Source organism: Phacochoerus africanus, chromosome X (assembly GCF_016906955.1).
Source record: "Phacochoerus africanus isolate WHEZ1 chromosome X, ROS_Pafr_v1, whole genome shotgun sequence".
Lineage (NCBI taxonomy): Eukaryota > Metazoa > Chordata > Mammalia > Artiodactyla > Suidae > Phacochoerus > Phacochoerus africanus.
Window position 1 is genome coordinate 67,073,394 of NC_062560.1, and position 21,934 is coordinate 67,095,327.

The following is a 21,934-nucleotide window of genomic DNA, read 5'->3' on the forward strand; positions in this document are numbered from 1 at the left end:
TTGCTCTTAGGTAAATTCTCTTCATATTTTGCCTCAAAATACCACTTATCATGGAGCTTACTGGAATCTAGTGAGATAAATATCTGCATGGCTTGTAGGGAAGGAGATAGGGTGAAAAGCAGTGAAACAGCAAAGAAGGCTGATATGCTGTCATTATTTGATTCTGCATACCCTTTGTCTCTGCTTTTTGAATTTCTTTGCACCAGTGAAATAAAAATTAAATAAAACTTGAGTAATGCCTTCTGCTCAAGGGACTTACCTTCGGTCTGTACAAATAAGGTTTCTGTGGTGAGACACCAAGTACACTCAACTTCCTCTTTCAACAACAAATTTGTCAGTTATCAGCAGGTTCCGTGCCACCCAGAGTTAGTCTTTTTCACCTCCAGCTCACTGCAAAGGAACAAGAGTGCTAATCCCAGCAAGGCTTCAGGGTAAGTTATAGCCTAATATTTAGGAACTGGTATAATTCCATGTGGGAAGATTGGTGGGGGCATGAAGATCCAAGACCGGGGGAGATGTAAGACCTGTGTTCAAATTGACAATGATCCCTGGTTTTTTATTTCAGACTTATTACAGCAGGAGCAATGGAGATTTCCCTTGAGTCTGACTAAAGTACAAAGTAAGGATTAATGCCATCAGTCCCCATCATTATTCCAAGAGCATGGAGTCTGTGATACAGCTAGCTTTTTGCTGAGAGCTCTTTGTTTCTTCATTAACTAGGGAAAATAGCATAAACTGGTTAGAAAAGAGTGTGGTCAGTGAGATTCATTGGGACAATTTGACATATTCTTCCAGAAAAAGAGGATTTGGATTTCTGCTCTGCATAATTTATCTAGTTGCATAATGAAAGAACATTTTTATGTATAAGCTCTTTGCCTTGGTAAGTTTAACTTTCACAGATACAGCAACAGAGAGTAAGTCCTTTTAGGAGAGAAAGAAAGTCAGATCATAGATTTTGAAGCTGAAGGATCTCTTAGAGATCCAAATTCCTCACAATACAGATGGGAAATCTGAGAGGCAGTGAAGGGAAGACATTAAATGTCACCCAGCTAGTTAGTAGCAGAACTGAAACCAGAATATGTATCTTCTAAATCATTGCCCCCTTTCAACTACAGAAGCCTGTATCTCCCAGAGAATACCGTAAATGTATTTATAACTGTGCTGAAGTTTATGTTAGGAAAGGAGAGAATATCCCAGATGACAAGCTTGTTGAAGTGATTTCAGTCTTTTCAGAGGCCTTTCTTGATCCTTTGAAAGATGTTTTTGACACAAGTACAGGCCTACCAGATAGGAGAGCCAAACAAGAGGCACCTATATTTTCAGTAATTGGCGTTCTTTTTACTCTCAGTGCTAGTAACCTCTCTGGTTCTGAGCCAAGAAGATTGAGTCAAAAGGAGACTTCCAGTTGAGGAGCCCTTCAAGGTGCACTGTGCCATTGGTACTCAGGGTCATTTGGGATAGAATGAAAACAAGCTTTGTTAGGCTTTTTGGGTGGAGTAGTCTCAGTCTCAAGGATCCTGCAAGTGGGAACATTTTTATTTTTATTTATTTTTTGTCTCTTTGTCACTTTAGGGCTGCACCCACAGCATGTGGAGGTTCCCAAGCTAAGGGTCTAATTGGAACTATAGCTTCTGGCCTACGCTAGAGCCACAGCAATGCCAGATCAGAGCCACATCTGTGACCTATACCACAGCTCACTGCAATGCCTGATCCTTAACCCACTGAGCAAGGCCAGGGATGAAACCTGTGTCCTCATGGATACTAGTTGGGTTCATTTTTTTAACCACTGAGCCACAATGGGAACTCCTATTTTGTTTTTTTAAATGGATGTGGGAGTCACTGCAATTTCTATTAACTGAGGAGTATATCCCTTAACAATTATGACACAGTAAAAGTATTCATTGTTGAAAATAGGTGACATGCTGTTACAGTGAGGTGGAAAATGGCCTGAGAATTAGGTCATTCATTCTGGGTATTTTTGCAGTGGTTCCTGTTGTATATAGGTTCTTTTGTGGTCAAAAGCAGTTCCTTCTTTGACACAACTGGGAAAGTTATACAGACTGCACAAACCCTGGCAGTGGTGGATCAAAATATTTCAAATGAATGACCAAACTTTTGAATGGTTTGGGGTGGTTTTTCGTGGCTATTTGTGTTTGAGACAAGTTAATCCATGTCCTAAGAGGCAGGATAGTCTATAGTTCTAAAAAAGAGGACAGACCTTTCTTTGTGAAACCACCTTTTCTAAGCATTCCAAAAACAAGGGTAATGATTGATAGTAAGTCTAGGCTTTACCTAAAAACTGTTGCTCAAAAAGTCTACTTATTTTCCAGGTTAGGATATTTTGTATTTAAGTTTTCATATAATAAATTAACATGTGCACCACAGGCAGAGTGATGAAATAAATAGATCAATACTCAGAAAGACAAAAATTCTTGGTTCTAGCTCAAGTTCACACAATTATTCATTTTTGCACTTGGGCAAATTGCTTTATTTCCCTGGGTATCAATAGTCTCACCAATAATAAAGAGGGAGAGCTTGAAATAGTATTTTATTTCCTTCCTAGTAATACAATGGTTTGAGTCTAGTCTCCTGGTACCCGATAAGAGTTGTTTACTGTAAAGTGGCAAATACTAGGGTCATAATAGGGAAATCTAACTGCAGGTAAACTTCTGAAAATATAGTCTATATCTCAAAGGGAACTCAGTAATCTTTGCTAAGGGCCATTATATTTCTGTCAAAATAATGTCATCCTGAGAACTTCAACTTTTAGACCACAGGCAAGTGTTCTGTAAATAATTTCTTTTTCTCTCAAATGATAAAACACAAAAATACAAAGGAGAGAGTTCTGAAATCTGATTTCCACAATGACAGAGTTACTATATCAATATTTCTCAATTTTTAAACCCAAAGTTCCATTTTAGAAACATAAAAATCTCACTACAAAGTGCACTTGCCTCCCTGGTACCCAGATCCCCGACTCCTAGAAAAGTGTATCCCATCACAGTGACTTTTTCCAAATGCTATGGGCCCAATAGCCAAGAGGATTTTTGTAGGTTTGTACTTTCAGCAGTTTGTATTATATATACACTAATTTTTATTTCCAAATTTATTTACTATAATAAGGAATTTTTTTTAAAGTAACACATTTTCTCCTCTTCCACTTTAAGAATTGCACCAGTTCTACTAAATATCTTTCACACATATACTTTTGGAGATAATTTCCAAACCCAGAAAAATACAGGGTACAACCAAAAACCCATGGAGGTTACTCTCTGTGCAAGTAAATTGGAAATGAACTAACACTTATTTAATGTATACTGTGTACCAGATATTAAAATACATTTTCTACTTAATTATGTACATTTTAAATTTAATCTTCATAACGCTATATGTTGAGTAATTATGATGCTAATTTTAAATATGAGGAAACCAAAGCCAAGAGATATGAAGTGAGTTGTTTGATCTTGATAAGTGAGTCAAGATATGACTCCAGGTCTACCCAAAGAATATGATTTTTTCCATCTCCAAAATGCTATCCCAACAGCAAATATGATGAAAAACTAGGTCTCCTTTCTACCTGCTTAAAAATCCAATGAAGATGTCTTCATGGAATTTCAATTCAAACTTTAAGATTTTAGTTTGTGAATAGTCTAATTGCTTTAATTCATTTTAAGGATAAAAATAATTTTCACTCCCTCTAACGTATGTGGAAAACATGTAGACTTGCCATGTATTGTGGTTCTGATATCAAACCATGTTATTTACAATTAATTTGAATTAATTCAGGTAATGGCAGTGTTCCAAATTCCAGTTGCTCTTCTTTGACTGTGGTTATGGAGTGACCGAATGAAGGCTATGACAGTCATGGGGAATAGATTACCTTGGGTAATTCATGTGAGACATTTTGCTTTAAATAAGAAGAAAAAGGTAATAAAAAAGCAAGTTATATTCCCAAATGGGCTGTAAATCTTTCCCTCTAGAGAATGGAGTGGCCTCCATCAGCAACATTTCCCTATTTGATTTTCTCTTCTCCTCCCAAGATGACAAGCCCACATATCAGCCTTATTATGGAAGAAAATAGGAGACATAAATTCGATAAACATGTTCACTTAGCAGTGTAAGTGACTTAATGATGAGGTATGAAATTATGTGGAGGAATGAAATGGTAAAGCTTTGTAGAACTGTACTAGGAAATAAGCAGTTACTTTGATGCCAGAAGCTTAGACTACACACTCTCCACAATGCCACTTGCATAACATTTAGGTAAATGGGTTACTTATTTGAGTCTCAGTTTCATGATTTGTAAAATGGGGATAATATCCTCTGACAATTTGTTTTATATGTATATATAATACATATATATGTATATATTAATATATGTATATTAAATATATATACATTTAATAAGGATTAACAGAAATTATAGATGTAACAGTGCCTTGTAAAGTATAAATCAGCAGGTAGATTGAGATAGTGTCAGCTGCATTAATAATGGCAGTAGCAGTGCCAACGGTATTGGTTAGGTGCAAGGGTTTAGAGAGGCCACGCCCATATGGTCATGGCATATTAAAGCTGGGAGGTAATTAAAATAATCCAGTTCATATTGTCTTATTTTACTAATGAGGGAAATGAAATCCACCTAAGGAAAGGGGCTTGTCAGGACTACACAAAGAGATATAGTATTTGAATAGATCCTAGAATGCAAAGGATTTAACTCCAAATCCAGTGTTCTTTTTAATGTATTCTACTGCTTTTGAGTCTTCCTCATCCTACAAGTTTTGTACATTCATCTCACCACTACTATTATAAATATATTGTTCCATAAGCTATCCATTGATCTATTATAGTTTGGATTTACAGGCAAAACTAGTAAAAGATCCCCGGTTTTTTTAAAACCCTACAGTGAAACCTCTATTCTGACACCTGGTGGTCAGCCTTTTTCCATATATGTATAGGGGTAAAAATACTACAAGTGGAACCAAAATTGTTAGCTTCATCTTTGAAGAATAGTCATATGCACTGAAGATGAATCTTGGCTTTCTCTTCTCATGAAGATGCTCATTATGACTAGAATCATAATAGATGTGACTTATGAGAAAAAAACCCAGTCCTGCTGAGCTTTCATTTTCTGATCTTTAAAGGGGTATAATAATAATTAACTCAGAGCTCTCTCAGAGATCAAAGGTAATATATTAATAACATTTTGTTAGTGACAAGACCACCATGAGAATAGGAGAAAAAAATAATCATGGCTGTGCAAAAAGAGGCTGGAACAAAAAAATCTTAGGCTGGATTTCATAAATTCCTAGTTTTGGCATTCCAAATAGATACTGCTGTTTTTAATAGGATCATTAACAAGTTTGGATAGTAAAAAATAGTGGGGGGATTATGGACTTGTTCTGGAATTAAGACCTTGCCAAACTGCTACAGCAGAATGCTGAACAAGGAAGTTGAGGATTCTTGCGTGTGAGAATAGTAAATTTGACAATTTAATCTAATCTGCAGAGAGGAGGAAGTAGGATGGGGGGGTGTCAGGTTGGGAGAGGAGGATTGGAGAGATTTAGAAATTTAAGGTCTCTGGGAGTGTGGAGTTCTGTGATTGTAATGTTAAAAAACAAACAATTTGAAGAGTCAGGAATTTATGAAGCTTGGCAGAGGGTACAAATTTGAAAAGTTCTGGATAGCTTCAGAGTTATCAGGAGAACCTGAAAGGGTTTTGGAAAAGTACAAAACTGTGATATACATGTATAACATTTCATGTGTTTTGTAAATGAAGTTATCTTTGACTCCTCAAACAGTCTTCTAAACTGGTTAATTTCATATCTTTTACTTGAAATTTTAACATTCTCATGATCCCAAATCCGAGCTTATTTTTTACTTCCTTGACTGTGCAATAATAGGATCATCACCTATCTTGTTTGTCTTGGACTGTCAAGGATCACTGAAAATCTTACCTGCTCAGCTAGGAAAGTCTGGGTGATTGTTTACCCTACAAACTCAAATCTGATTTAGACTTCCTGTCTCTGTTCTCAGAATGATCTTTCTAAGACCAAGTATGGTATTATCACATCTCTTCCTAGAATCTTTAAATGATTCTCCATAAAACCCTCCATGATATGGTTGCATCTACCTTTTTAGCTGCTTTTCCCTTACACTGTCTTCTCCCACTCTCACCTCCCATCTCACCTTCCTCACCATTTCACACTGTCCTCCATCTGGTATAGAACATCTATTATTCCTTTATATGGATCATTCATTTTTCTATTCTGGGAACTTTGAATGATATTCATTCACCTCTGGAACTTTTTTTATCCTTTCTTTTCCTATACCCTTCCCACTCCAACTGCTTTTTAAAAATGGACTTAACCCCTAGGAAGAGCCTCCAATCCTCCTCTTTTGTGCAGGATTCATTTCTACATTCACAGAAACTTCATTTTTATATCTTTCATGGCACATTAAAAAATCTATTATGGTTAGTTATTATTATGTCTATTTCTCCTAAATGACTATAAGCATATTGAAGGAAAAAAAATCATATATTATTCTTCAGTGAAATTTCCCACCCCACTCCACTGTGTTCAGCAATTAGCATATTGAATACACACTTAACAAAATGTCCTTTTGCTTGATGAAATTATGAATTGCTAAATCCCAGATGAAAGGTATTAATAATACCTAGTGCAGACTTTCTTGAAGAGATGGGACTTGACCACAGCATTTAAGAGGTACTTATATTTAAATACAATAGTGTATAATTTTAATGTAAGGTTAACTTTATCTTCTCCCCACCCCAACCACCATCTGTATTTTTCTCTCTAACTTTGTCCCTATAGGGAACAATAAAAGAATGCAGGTAACTTGAAACAAGTACTGTCTTCTCTGGCTTGAGATGCTCTATCTCTTATAATTTGATAGAAGCAAACTGCCATGGTAAAAAAAAAAAATTGAGTAAGAGGCATACAAACCTCACTTCTGGTCCTAGTACCACCAAAATGCACAGCACTAATGTAACCCTATGACATTGAACAGGATACTGAGTTGTTCTTGAATACATGCCATTTCCAGCTAAATAGCATGGTATGGGTATCACTGGTATCTGTCCCACATACCTCATGTGCTAACATGAGGATTTCTTATCACCTACACCATTACCTCAGTTCTTATCATATACTGATTGTGATACTAAAGACTTAAAAAATATTTTCCAGAGTTCCCGTCGTGGCACAGTGGTTAACAAATCCGACTAGGAACCATGAGGTTGCGGGTTCGGTCCCTGCCCTTGCTCAGTGGGTTAGGGATCCGGCGTTGCCGTGAGCTGTGGTGTAGGTTGCAGACACAGCTCGGATCCCGCGTTGCTGTGGCTCTGGTGTAGGCCGGTGGCTACAGCTCCGATTCGACCCCTAGCCTGGGAACCTCCATATGCTGTGGGAGCGGCCCAAAGAAATAGCAAAAAGACAAAAAAAAATATTTTCCCTATCAGACAGAAGCTTCTCAGGGACAGAGATTATAGCAGATGATTCAACATTCTCCATAGACCCTGGCACAGAAGTTATAATATGGTGCTTATTAAATAAGTATTGATTGAACATTGGCCTCCAAGGCAGACAGAGTCCTCAAAAAGCCAAGGAAAAAGTAGACAAGTTATTTTCTTTTTATCCTTAACTTCCATGTTTGGAGAAGTTTGGGGACTACAGATGCAACCTCCTTACTCTTATTCCAAGTCCAATGTATAGTTAGACAGAAGCCATTTGCTGATAAGGCAGTTATACCTTTCATTTGCAGAATGCCAGTCAACAACAATAAAGGGTTGAGATGCATTTGGAAGCAGATTACAAGGACTATCCTCTCCCTGAGGTATAGATAATAGTGTTAATGGTATTCTGAGACCTTGGGCTGTGCTGATTTCTACTCACAGGATATGTCTGATCTCCTCTGATTCTAAATTGAATATTTTACTCTTTTTTAAGACTTCTAAAGGCCTGACTTTTCTTAGTTGAAAAGAAAAAAAGTCAAAAATTTCAAAATTAAACTTATTGTTACCAAAGGGGAAATTGGGGTGGGGGGAATGGATAAATTAAGAGGATGAAATTAACATACATACTACCCTATATAAAATAGAAAACTACTCTATGGCACAGAGAGGTCTACTCAATGTTCTGTAAAATCCTATATGGGAAAAAGAATGGTTATATATATATATGTATATACATATACATATATAGATAGATAGATAGATATTGCATATACATACCTAATTAACTTTGTGGTGCACCTGAAACTAATACCAAATTGTAAATCAACTGTTCATCAATAAAATTAAAAACAAAATAAAAGGGCAAGTACAGGGAATATTGATGATAATAGCCCAAATCAGAAGATAATATGATAACATTTTAGGGAAATAGCAGACAGCAGAAATATATTAGTTGATGTATCAGGGTTTTCATTTTTGCTTAGTACTTCCTAATAAGGACTTTAAACTATTATGTAACCAATTCAGTCTGATTATATAACTTCTTCAAGTGCTTACTAAGTCACGGGCTAAGTGTTGGGTATACGGTCATGAACAAAATAAATCTTGTTATAGTATTAATAGATCTAAGAGAACAGTGGATGACATAGTCAATAAACAAGTTAATAAACATCAACATTACAAATATTGATACTACAAGGTAATTTCACAGAGTATGAGAGTATGTAATGCTGTGTAGGATTACCTACTATAGTTGAAACAATAGTGAACAAGGAAGAGAATGGCATGAGGTGATGTTAAATGATACGGGAATGACCTTTAGGCCACATGAGAAGTTTGGCCTTAATACATCAGAGGACCAGCAAAGGATTTTAGGTAGGATAATGATATGATATTTCAAATAAAGGTCATTTTGGCCACAGTGTGGATGGGGTTATAAAGGATAAAGAGATGACAGTCCCTGCCATCAAGGAGAGTAAAATCTAATTAAAGAGAAAGCTATGTTAACAGAAATTCAATGCATGTGTGTGGTGTCATGACAGAGGTAGGGGAGAATGGAGACAAGCATGGGTGTCAATTCTAATATATTATCTCTATACTATGAAAGTTTTATGACTGCAGCACAATTTATTTAACCTCTCTTGGTCTCAGTTTCCTCGTAACACAGAAGTTATCACTGGGCTGTTAATGAGATAATATGTGAAGAGTGCTTAGCTTATTAGTATGGGCACTCTCAATAAACAGTAGCCATAATTAATGTTAATATTAAACACAGCATGGAAAACAAACTGTAGGAGACAAAACTAAGGTGCATAGAGTCCAGTAAGACATATTTTACAATAATCAATAGAAATGATGACAGTGGCTTGGATTAGAATGCCAACAGTTGAAGTGGAAATGGATTGGAGAGAGATTTGAGAGCTTTTAAGAAGGAAGAATCACCAGGTTTCTGATTTTATATAGGTGAAATTTAGTGGCAGGGTTTGGATTAATTCCCAGTTTTCATCATTAATATCTAGGAGCAGAGTCATGGCACAGACCGAGAAGGGGAGCTTAAACTCAAGAGGAATCACAGGTCTCACACCCTTTCTGAGATAGGAACAAAAGATATGCCTAGATTAAAGAGGAGAGAGATTGATAACCATGAGGCACAAACCACTGAGAAATAGCCAACAATAGAGCCAGAGCTGAAAGAGAGAGGCAAAGAGACAGAAGCAGAAGCAGAGACTGAGAGAAGAAACATATTATGACTTTTGCCCCTCCATTCAGCATTTTCCTCTTAGTGGCTCTTCAGGTTGTTCTTTTTAAAATTTCAGAAGAGTCACATATTAACAGGAATCTGTATGTTCCTTCTCTGAGAGAGTTTATATTTTTACCCTACCCAAGACAAATTCCCCTAGCCTTCCCTTACCATGGGGATTTTACATTTAATTGTCACCAAACATATTTGGGGAAAAACCCTTCATACCTCCCCTTCAGTCTGGAGAATAAAAAAGGTTTTTGAAAGCAGGCCATGCAAATATCTATGCCTGAAATAAACTGAATTGCAAAGGCATAAGCAACCACAGAAACAAAATAAGTTGTGTACACAAATTCTAGTTTGTTGTTCTGGTGTAATAGGGCTCTGTTATTTAGCAAAGAGGTATGAAAAGAACCTGCCCCTTCAGTAAGTAAAAATTTCTATACCAATGAAGCAGAAACAAATACCCATGTCTGTAAAGTGCAGAAGTGGAAGTGTGAATTGGGTGGGTTTGAGTTTCTTTTAGTTCTTAGAACAGTAATGCGCTTGATGCAGTTTCCCTTGCTCTCTCTCACAGCCTATGCATAGATAATAAATAATAGTAGAAACAAGATCAATATTGAAGTCAAGGTGGCTGGTAAGGAGAGGTGGGTGACATGGGTAGGGACAAGTGTTTTGTTATATCTGATGTCATAATTAGAGTAATCCCAGTGTTACAAGATCATAAGGTCCTGCTTTGGAATTAGGAATGTTCTTCCATAATGTGCCCTCTAGATATAATGATGATCCACATTCTATTAAGAAGTTCCTCCTGAATGGAAGAGATAAGTCATATAAAGGAAATAGCACAGACTTTGGAGAAAGTCGGAAATGATAGTAAATCCTATTTTTACCATTTTCTCACTTTGTTACCTAAGACAATTACTTAATCTCTGAATTTCAGTTTCTTCATCTGCATTATAAGAGTAATAATTAGTACCTACCCTTAGGATGGTTGTGACAAATTATGTAATGCATGTGAAAAAATCCATTGCTAATTCTACTAGAGTACATCATTGATAATAAGACCATGTTAATTATTTCCTTTCTTTTCATCTATGAGTACCCCTCTGCCCTCTGTTCTTAGTCATATATACATAAACAAGATGACTACTGCATAACTCTTTAGGATATATCATAGATAGGCCAAATAGAGAGTATAAGAGGAGGGAAAGTGAAAGCACTCTTCAGAGTAATGGTAGCGTATAAAGTTGATTCTCTTTTTTTTTCTGTGAATAAACCCCTTGGGGTCCCATTATTTTATCACATTTCTATTTCCTAGAATAGGACTTAGAATGGTATAGGTAATCCTTCTGCTACTTATGAGGAGAAACTAAAAGAAGGCTACACTTTTGTTTTTGTAAACTTAAAATAAAACAAAACAAAATAAAAACAATACCAACAACAAAATTCCACCTGAGGAACACCTTCACTACTTTGTTTTTTCCAATTCTAGCTCTAAAGGCAATAAATATTCATGAAGTATAGACAGAAGCTATGTTTGTGAAATTTGTCCTTCATAGGAAAACAAATGGTGGACAGAAGGGTGTGTATAAAAATCAGCCACATTGTCCTTCTATTTGAAATTCCAGATCTTTCATTTAGTAGATTTTTGACCTTGATAAACTCCTTTCTGAGCCTTGCTTCTTCTACTTGTATCATGTGGTGGCTGAATTAAATGATTTTTAAAGCTCTTCTCCAATCTAAAATTCTATAAGAGTGTTAAAATGAAATATTGAAGTTATTGCTCTCCTACCATTCTTTCTTTTTGGCTGCACCATGGCATACGAAATTTCCCAGGCCAGGAATCGAACCCCTACCACAGCAGTGATTCAAGCAATAACAGTGACAACACCATGTCCTTAAATGCCAAGCCACAAGAAACTCCAACTCCTGCTATACTTATTTGCAGACAATCTACATAAATCCATGGTCAGACCTAGAGCTCCCCTAAAGATCATCATATATTCCCCATGTCTTACATATAATATACAATCAAAAGTACACTAAAACATAAAATAAGATTAAGAAAGTCTAAAATACTTTTCACATTATAATGACAACTTTAATGAAAAAATTAAATATTAAATTATTTCCAAAAAATTATTTTGGTGGCCTATTTTTCTGGTACCTTAATAAATGTTCATTGTGATCATTAGATAATTTTTCATGCCATGATATCACACCAGTGCAACATTCTCCTTAGATAGAGAATTGGTCTTGTCCCTTTCAAGTCACATAAGGGGAAACATCTTGGTTAGACTCCTAAATTCATATATTACTGCAAATTTTCATGTAAATGTGGAATGAAACCTAAGACAAGATAGAGATAAAATTCATGAAAATCATCAGCTATCATGATACAATAATAAGAAGGTGATATTACCAACCCCTAAAAATTATCTAAGATACTGGTAATGCAGGCTAAATGAAGTAGGGCTATTCTCCAAGCGCTGTAGTGCCAAGGTAGGAAGTCAGGATCCAATAGGCAAGATGGCAGATGCAAGAGATTTGAGGAGAACTATTCTGAAGATATAAAAACTAATCTAGTGATATCTCATTATATTTTTGATTTGCATTTCTCTAATAATTAGCAATGTTTAGCATATTTTTGTATGCCTGTTGGCCATCTGTATGTCTTCTTTAGACAAATGTTTACTTAGGTCTTCTGCCCAGTTTTTGATTTTTTTTTTTATTGAGTGTATGAGTTGTTTGTATATTTTGGAAATTAAGCCATTTTTGGTCAAATCATTTGTAAATATTTTCTCCCATTCTGTGTATTATCTTTTCATTTTGTTTATGGTTTCCTTTGCTGGGCAAAAGCTTTTAAGCTTAATTATCTCCCATTTTTAAAAGTTTACTTTTGTTTCAATAACTCTAGGAGATGGCTCCAAAAATATTGCTACAATTTATGTCAGAGTGTTCTATGTTTTCTTCTAGGAGTTTCATAGTATCCATTCTTACATTTAGGTTTTTAATCCATTTTGAGATTATTTACATATGTGTTGTAGAGAGTGTTCTACCTTTATTTTTTTATGTGCAGTTATCCAGTTTTTCCAGCACCAATTACTGAAGAGACTGTCTTTTTGCCGTTGCATATCCTTGCCTCCTTTGTCATAGATTAATTTAAAATAAGTGTGTGTGTTTATTTCTGAGGTTTCTCTGCTATTCCACTCATCTATATGTCTGATTTTGTGCCAGTGCATTGCTGTTTTGATTACTGTGGCTTTGAAGCATAGTTTGAAGTTTGATTCCTCTAGCTCCATTCTTCCTTCTCAAGAATTTTTTGGCTATTTGAGGTGTTCCATGATGTAACATCTCACACAGATCAGAATGGCTATCATCAAAAAGTCTACAAATAATACATGCTGGAGAGGGTGTGGAGAAAAATGAATATGCCTACACAGTTGATGGAAATGTAAATTGGTGTACCCACTATGACAAGAGGTATAGAGTTTCCTTAAAAAACTGAAAATAAAATTATCATATGATCTAGCAATCTCACTCCTGGGCATATAGCCATAAAAGATGAAAACCATAATTCAAAAAAACACATGCACCTAAATGTCCATAGCAGCACTATTTACAATAGCCAAGGCATGGAAACAACCTAAATGTTCATAGATGAATGAACAAGTAAAAGAAATGTAGTGTATATTTATAATGGAACAGAAAATAAGATGTGGTGCATATATATATATATATATATATATATATATATATATGAATATTACTCTGCCATAAAAAGAATGAAATAATACCATTTCCAGCAAATCGAATGGACCTAGAGATTATTATAGTGAAGTAAGTCAGATAAAGACATAAAATATGATATTGCTTATGCATGTAATCTAAAGTAATGATACACATGAACTTATTTATAAAACAGATGGAAAGCAAACATACAGTTACCAGTTATGAAAGGATAAATAAGGAATTTGGGATTAACAGATACACACTAGAACAGTATGTAGGTTCCTCAAAAGACTAAATATAGAACTACAATATGATCTGGTAGCCATGCTCTTGGGCATCTATCTGGAGAAAACCATAATTTGCAAAGATACATGCACCCTAATGTTCATTGCAGCACACTTACAATAGCTAAGACATGGAAGCAAACTAAATGTCCACCAACAGAGGAATGGATAAAGATATGCAGCACATTGGAATATTATTCAGCCATAAAAAAATGAAATAATGGCATTTGCAGTAACATGGATGTACCTAGAGATTATTATACTAAGTGAAGTTAGACAGTATAAGACAAACATCAAATGATAGCACTTATATGTGGAATCTAAAAAATAGATACAAATGAACTTATGTGTAGAACAGAAATAGACTCACAGACTTTTGAAAACAAATTTATGGTTACCAAAGGGGACAGGTGAGAGGGAGGGAATAATTGGGGGTATGGGATTGTCATATGCACACTGTGGGATATGGAATGACTTGCCAAAAGGAACCTGCTGTATAGCACAGGGAATTCTACCCAATATTCTGTGATAATCTATATGGAAAAATAAGATAGATGTTTGTATATGTATAACTGAATCACTTTGTTGTACAACAGAAGTTATTACAACATTGTGCATCAACTACACTTCAAACTTTAAAACAAGAAATAAATAAATGTGGGATTATACTCAAAATAGATTAAGAAAACAAGGATCTACTGTACAGCACAGGGAACTCTATTCAATACCTTATAATAATCTATAATGGAAAAGAATCAGAAAAAGAAAAAATCTATATTATATACACACAACTATTATTATTATATATGACAACTATATATTATTACATATACACAACTTAATCACTTTACTGAATACCTGAAAGATAATTCAACTATACTTCAATTAAAAAAAAATACAAGTCTGAGTGTCAGCTAGAGACCTGGATAACCATTATAATGCTTTTCTTGTTTTTTTCTGGGCAGGTATCATACCTTGATGAATATACTGAAATATTCAAGATGGATAGCAACAGTACCAGCAATGCTGAGACTCACTGCAATGTTAATAATTTGACATTTCATTACCCCCTCTATGCAACCACCTACATCCTCATATTCATCCCTGGTCTATTGGCCAACAGTGCAGCCTTGTGGGTTTTGTGCCGTTTCATCAGCAGGAAAAATAAAGCCATCATTTTCATGATCAACCTCTCTGTGGCTGACCTTGCTCACGTGCTCTCCTTACCCCTCCGGATTTACTATTACATCAGCCAACACTGGCCTTTTCAGAGGGCTCTTTGCCTGCTGTGCTTCTACCTGAAGTATCTCAACATGTATGCCAGCATTTGTTTCCTGACATGCATCAGCCTTCAAAGGTGTTTCTTTCTCCTCAAGCCCTTCAGGGCCAGAGACTGGAAACGTAGGTACGACGTGTGCATCAGTGCTGCCATCTGGGTCATTGTGGGGACTGCCTGTTTGCCATTTCCCATCCTGAGAAGTACAGACTTAGCCAACAAAACTGAGTCCTGTTTTGCTGATCTTGGTTACAGGAAAATGAATGCAGTGGCTTTGGTTGGGATGATTACAGCTGCTGAGCTGGCAGGATTTGTGATCCCAGTAGTCATCATCGCATGGTGTACCTGGAAAACTACTACATCCTTGAGACAGCCACCAGTGGCTTTCCAAAGAATCAGTGAAAGGCAGAAAGCACTGCGGATGGTTTTCATGTGTGCTGCAGTCTTCTTCATCTGCTTCACTCCCTATCATATTAACTTTATTTTTTATACCATGGTGAAGGAAACCATCATTAGCAGTTGTCCCATTGTCCAAAGCACACTGTATTTCCACCCCTTTTGTCTATGCCTTGCAAGTCTCTGCTGTCTCTTGGATCCAATCCTCTATTACTTCATGGCCTCAGAGTTTCGTGATCAACTGTCCCGCCATGGCAGCTCTGTGACTCGTTCCCGCCTCATGAGTAGGGAGAGTGGTTCATCAATGATTGGTTAAGAATAAAATATCTCCTCAATTATGGCTTTGTTGAACTATGTCTCTGGCTTTCTCCGAAGGCCAAAATGACCAGCCAGACAATTTCTTTAATTGAACTCTGGTAACAACAGAAATAAATGTCTTTTTATGTGCTAGCTGTGGTTACAGGTGTGTGATGGTGGAAGCAGAGTGTGAAAAATGTGGGAGAGGAATGGAAAATGGGATTTATCTGTTTCCTCTTTGAAATTCAAGGCTTTTTTTTAACCTAAGACACTTGGACCTATATTTAACAGATGTTTTTAAACAAATGGAAAATGAATATTTTATCATAAACATGTCTTTAGTAAATGCAGTATTGATGATGATACAATAAATACATGAATATTTTCCAGAATGCAAAAGCAAAGCTCTTTGATATGAAGACAATTACTCGTGAATGAGAAGAAAAATCTCCAGTTTTCCCAAGAGATAAATGCACAAGCAAGGAGGACGGACTATTGAAGTAATGTGTACATAAATTGTATGAGACAAACCTCTTACTGAATAAAGGAATGAGAATTTGTCCCTTCACTGAAAATATTTTGGAAGTCTATTGTATTCTGGGTTGCCATATTCTTGGGTAGTTTCACATATATCATTTCTTCTGGCCATTCTAATAAATTTGTGGAAGTTTCCAAAACAAAGGAATAAATGGAACCTCAGAGAGATGAAGCAACATGCTTGGGGAAAAACAGTGCAAAGCCAAAATTTGTCCTGAATACACCACATATGCTTAAGTTTTTGCTTCTATTTGTGTTGTTGTTTACCAATTAAATGTTAAACTTGATTTGAATGATGAAAACACAGACTGGAGCTAAGATGCACTAGACCAAGACTATTTCTACATAATTTGCCCAAGGTTATTTCAAAAGCCTGTGAGTTGTGGGGATGTAATATTGGGCTTCAGGCTACAAGATATCAAATAATAAATAGATTTTTCTAGTACTGTCCTAATCTACAGAGTCCTGATGGTCAAGGATATAGGAGCTTCAAATAATATTTTAAGGCTTAATGTAAGTAATACAAACACCATAAATTGATGAAAGAAAGCAAGCTGTAAAACTGGGAAATTAGTAGATTTTAGATTGTAAAATTATTTTTTTTAGTTTGCCTAACCCTTCTTAAACAGTACTATACATTGCTCTGAACAAACCTGTGTTTATTAAGAAACTTCACTGTGAGCAGAGTTCACAGAATTGCATCAGAAATGTAAAACATTATCACATCATGAATGAATTTTAGAAAAGTGGATGTCCTCCTTCTAGCAATCTTATTGTCTTAATTTTTCTAGAGATTATGGATATTGTTTCAGAGTCATTATGGAGGATTTAAATACAAATAGTTTCAGTTTCTCAGGTTGGCATTTATTAAACTCAACCACTCATCTTTTATGCCTGCAGATTAAATAGCATAGACACTTATTGTGCAGTGAGGAAAAGGAAAGTTCTAGTTTTCAGAATATCCATTTGAATATACAGTCTATGAAAGAAGAAGCAGGAATAGCTGAAAAAGGAAGAATTTTTTAAAAAGCATAAAGTTTCTAGGGAAGAAGAGAGTTCTATAATTATAATGTAACTCATTTTCTTGTGTTTTTTTAACCAGCATTTAAAAGCACTGCCTAAATAGTGGGGGTTAATGGTACCATTATCAGAATGATTGTATAGACAGTCCCACTCTAAGGAGATGATTTTAAAAGAAACCCACTTGGAAATACACATCCTCATATCTGTGAAGGAAAGGAAACTCAGTTATAAATAGTCATACTTCATGTTCCTTCATTTCAAGTTGTTAACAAGAGGTTGTGCTTCAATTACTAGATTTATGGGTGAGCAGACAAATTAAATTATTTGCCTTCATCTGTCCACCACTGAAGTGGAATATTTGGCTCTTTTCTTTTCTTTTCTTTTCTTTTCTTTCTTTTCTTTTTCTTTTTGTCTTTTTGCCTTTTCTAGGGCTGCTCCCATGGCATATGGAGTTCCCAGGCTAGGGGTCTAAGAGCCATAGCCAAAGGCCTACGCCAGAGCCACAGCTATTTGGCTCTTTTCTTACATGTGAATCTTTATTTTAGTGAGAGAGAAAAGATAATTTACAAACAAGCAATGACTGGTTCTTGAATCTTAAAGGCTCTAATGCCCAATATAATGCTAGGGGGAAATGTAACAACGCTCAATCTTTGAGATAACGGATCAAAAAATAAGTGAGAATACTTTAAGGTATCACAATGACCAATTTGAACAGTTATTCCTATATTTATCACAAGGGCATGCTGTGAGACAAAGAGGACAGCAGAATATATATCCTTGAATCAGCTTTTCAAAGTTACCAAGAAAACTCTGTGTTGCATCCAAATTGCCACATCTATCAAAATCCACTTATAACCATTCAGAGCCTCATAACCCTGATGAAGCATGCTTTAATTTTCTAATACTTTTGGTAAAAAAGAAGGAGTTTTGAAGAATATAATAAACTTGTACAATAATCTATATGATCTTAAGTGCAGTGTATGCATGATGGTTATGCTGTTTACCTTTAGAAAGCTTTAAATACTAGCACAGAATATATATATAGATATAAATGATCTTTATAGAGTATATGGTCATTTTTATGAAAATATTAAGCATCATGCTCTTATTTGAAAATTGATCTCACTATAATAAAATTTCTTCTAAAAGAAAATCAGTATATTTTCACATTCCTTTTGCATATTTTCCAATTATATAACTCACCATAAATGTAAGGTTACTGCTTATAATAGAAATTTTAAACCACACTCCTCTTTAAAGAAGTAAGTAGTTTGGGTGGTATATTAACATTTTAGAAACAATACTGTGCCTTTAAGGGAGTTCCTTTTGTGGTTCAGAGGGTTAAGAACCTCAGTAGTATCCATGAGGAGGCAGGTTCAGTCCCTGAACTCACTCAGTTGGTTAAAGGATCCAGCATTGCCAAAAGCTGTGGTGTAGTCACAGAAGCAGCTCTGACCTGATGTTGCTGTGGCTGTGGTATAAGCTAGAAGCTGCTGCTCTGATTTGACCCTCATCCAGGAACTTCCACATGCCATAGAGGCAGCCCTTAAAAAAAACTGTGCCTTTAAGTACACTATAAACGCAATATATAATTACAACTAAAAATATGCTATTATCTTCTAAGACACAACGAGTTAACTAACATCTCAAAGTTCCAGATTTAGCACCAATGAATAATTAAGGTATTTTTGCCTTTTGCTTCCTGATGTTTTAATAATTAACCACAATTTTGTTTATGGAACAGAAAATTGGTTTCCATTTTTTATATAGGTATTTCTTTGTAAATTACATGTACAGTATAATTATATGTACAGAATTAATAGAGAGGGAACAATTGTTTATAGAAGCTGAATGTCAAACTGGTTACAAAGGAGAAAGAAGGAAAGTAGCAAAACTTCAGGAGTTGTTAGCATAGACTACCAGATTTCCTGATCTTCTGGAGTTGAGGTGGGCAGATTTCCATGGCCTGAGAAATTGCATTTGAGCTAAGTCTTACATGAATTAGTTTTCTTTCTTTCTTTCTTTTTTTTGCTAATTATAAAGAAAGTGTAAGCATTCTTATTGAAAATCCTCCTGAGCCAAGGATGGAAAGAGAAAAAAAGCTGGAAGGTGACTAATACTACATACTATAGTTTAACTGGAATATACAAGGAAGAAATAAGGAATGAGGCAATAAGGTGTAGAGGCCTGATTCTCGTTTAAGACTCAGAATTCACCTTATCCCATGGACACACCAAATATACAGATTATATATATTGAACAATTTGCTTGAAAACAACCTAGAAACTGGTGGAGGAAACCCTTAACATGGAAAATTGTGAAAGAAACAACATTGAAGAAGACAGAAAAGGCTAAGGCACAATCTCGTCATAACTCCATGCCTACCATAGTGACCCACTATCAGGAGGGAACTCAGAACCTAGAGCTTCAACCTTAAGAGCAAAGCATTTGTACTTGACATTGGGCACCAAAATTTTTAATATCAATACCTGAGAGATGAGTCTTCCTAACACAAACATTAGGCTTTAAAGAAAAACAGGCCTCAAGCCGAAAATATCTGTGGGGATATGTGTAAATAAAAAATGCCCCTTAAAAGGCTCACATGGACCTCACAAACTCTAGGGTCCAGCACAGAAACATCCCTTTGAAAAGTGCCTAGATTTTATGGGAAAGAACATCATTTGCTAATTTAAAAGCATTAGTCTGAGGGGCCTAGTGGGATACTCTCTGGGATGGAGGTTGGTATGTATCTTCTGTGTTCTTCTGTCTTGCTAAAGTGAGTAGGCACCATGTGATTTTTTTCCCTTTTCTTTATTGCCTTCCTTTTATTCTTTTTTTTCTCTCTCTTTTTTTAATTTGACCTTTTAATGTATTTTTTTCTTTCATTTTATATTCTTCTTTTTCCTTTTTTGCTTTTTTTGTTGTTTTTCACAGGCACCATCTTTGCATTCCCCCTGCCTTTGTGCTGCAGGTGAGTGCTATTTTTTAGTCACCCTCTGCCAATTGAAGAAAGATTTGGTAGACTACAACTCCCAGGGCACTGCATGAATTGCAAACACCCAGTTTTTCTGAGAAAGAAGAAGCCAATTTGTTCTTCTAAGAGTTTTGCTCTGAGTGGTTGGCTTCTGGTTTGGCACATACTTAGGTGCTCATGGAGGTTCCCTCAGGGAATAGAGCTTAGTGGATGCAATATTAACATTTTCCCACAGCCTCATTCCAGCTTATCTTCCACAAAACTGATTATATAGTCTCTATTGCCCTGGTTTTTACAGCTGCTGCCAAAAGACACCTCTATTTTGGCTGGCTCTGGTGGCCAGCGGGAATTATACTCATAGGTCCAAAAGGACTGTAACCAATGAAGAAAGATTTTTAAAATAGCTACCACTCCCCAGGGCACAACAAAAGGCCACAGACCAAAAAGATCAATCTTTCTGTGAAAGTAACCTGATTAGCTTATCATCATAGGTTCAGCCTGAGTGGTAGCATTTTAATTAAACTCACATCTAAAGGCTGACTATAAGCCTCTCCTAGGACCTAAGATGGTTGGCACTGTGTTTGTGCTATCCACATGCTATGCCCCAGAGTATTAGCGTTTCTCAGAGAAGAACACTTATATGTGTTTTGTACCCCAGATTTTATGACCGGCCCCTTGTTTTTGCAGCTGCTACCAAGGGAATACCCATATGAGTGCCAAGCTCTGGTGTTTGGGGGAGAATCTTGTGCTCCTGTGGCCCATATGACTGTAACAATCAGAAAAACTGTTTTGACTGACTACTATAACCAGGGCACCACGCAGATAGCAAACTGAAATCACCCTCAGTCTTTCTATGAAAGAGGCCTACTTGCTTGTCTTAGAGATTGTCTTAAGGGCAGAATTAAGGTTTGGTACACATCTAGGCATTTCTGAGTTGCTCTCAGGTAATGTAGGCCAGGGGCCATCTTTGTACCCTCCCACTATCTCACTACAATACACAGGCATCTCCTAGAAAGGAGCTTACACACTCATTTGGAACCTCAATTCTTGTGACACCTCCAGATCCCCTGGCTCTGGTGACCAATGGGGTTTATGGTTGCATTTCCATGGGGCTGTATATATTTGAATACTTAAAAAGCTGCTGCGTGAGGGTCCAGCTTCCAAACAGTGTAATTCTAGTACTGACTGAGATCCTCCACTTAGGGGCACTTACTATCTCAAAGGACCAGACAAAACTTAAGCTATTGGGAGATATTAAAAACGAAATAGTCTGATTGAAAAATCACATTGGCTTGGGAGCCAACAAACAAGCAGGGTAGGTTTGAATGATAAGTTTTATATCCTACGCAATTCCAATCCTTAAAGACTTGAAGAGGTGCCTCTTTGAACTAATGCATAGAAACCAAAACAGAAAATCAAGCAAAATGTAGAAACAAAGGAATATGTTTCAAATGAAGGAAAAAATAAATCAGGGGGAAATTAATGAAATAGAAATAAATAATTTACATGTTCGAGTAAAAAACAATGATCATGAAAATGTTTACCAAAATCAGGATAAAATGGAAGAATACAGTCCTTAAACAGAGAGAAAATATGAGAAAGTACCAAACAAAAGTCAGAAAGCTCAGAAATGCAATACTGTAACTGAAAAAAATATACTAGGATTCAACAGAAGACTAGACAAAGAAGAAGGAAAGAT

The 21,934-nt window shown here is 36.0% G+C and overlaps 1 protein-coding gene across 3 annotated transcripts; it reads left to right on the plus strand.

The window, feature by feature from the left end:
• Nucleotides 1-343: 343 nt before the first annotated feature.
• Nucleotides 344-16,276, plus strand: LOC125118691 (putative P2Y purinoceptor 10). 3 transcript variants are annotated; one of them, XM_047765449.1, is made up of 4 exons: nt 344-431; nt 566-619; nt 13,052-13,199; nt 14,698-16,276. In XM_047765449.1, exon 4 carries the CDS (start codon nt 14,734-14,736, stop codon nt 15,718-15,720), a length of 987 nt encoding a protein of 328 aa, XP_047621405.1. In that variant the 5' UTR covers nt 344-431; nt 566-619; nt 13,052-13,199; nt 14,698-14,733; the 3' UTR covers nt 15,721-16,276. The 3 variants fall into 3 exon arrangements, with proteins under 3 accessions (XP_047621405.1, XP_047621404.1, XP_047621403.1); XM_047765448.1 differs by lacking the exon at nt 13,052-13,199; XM_047765447.1 differs by lacking the exons at nt 566-619; nt 13,052-13,199.
• Nucleotides 16,277-21,934: the final 5,658 nt, after the last annotated feature.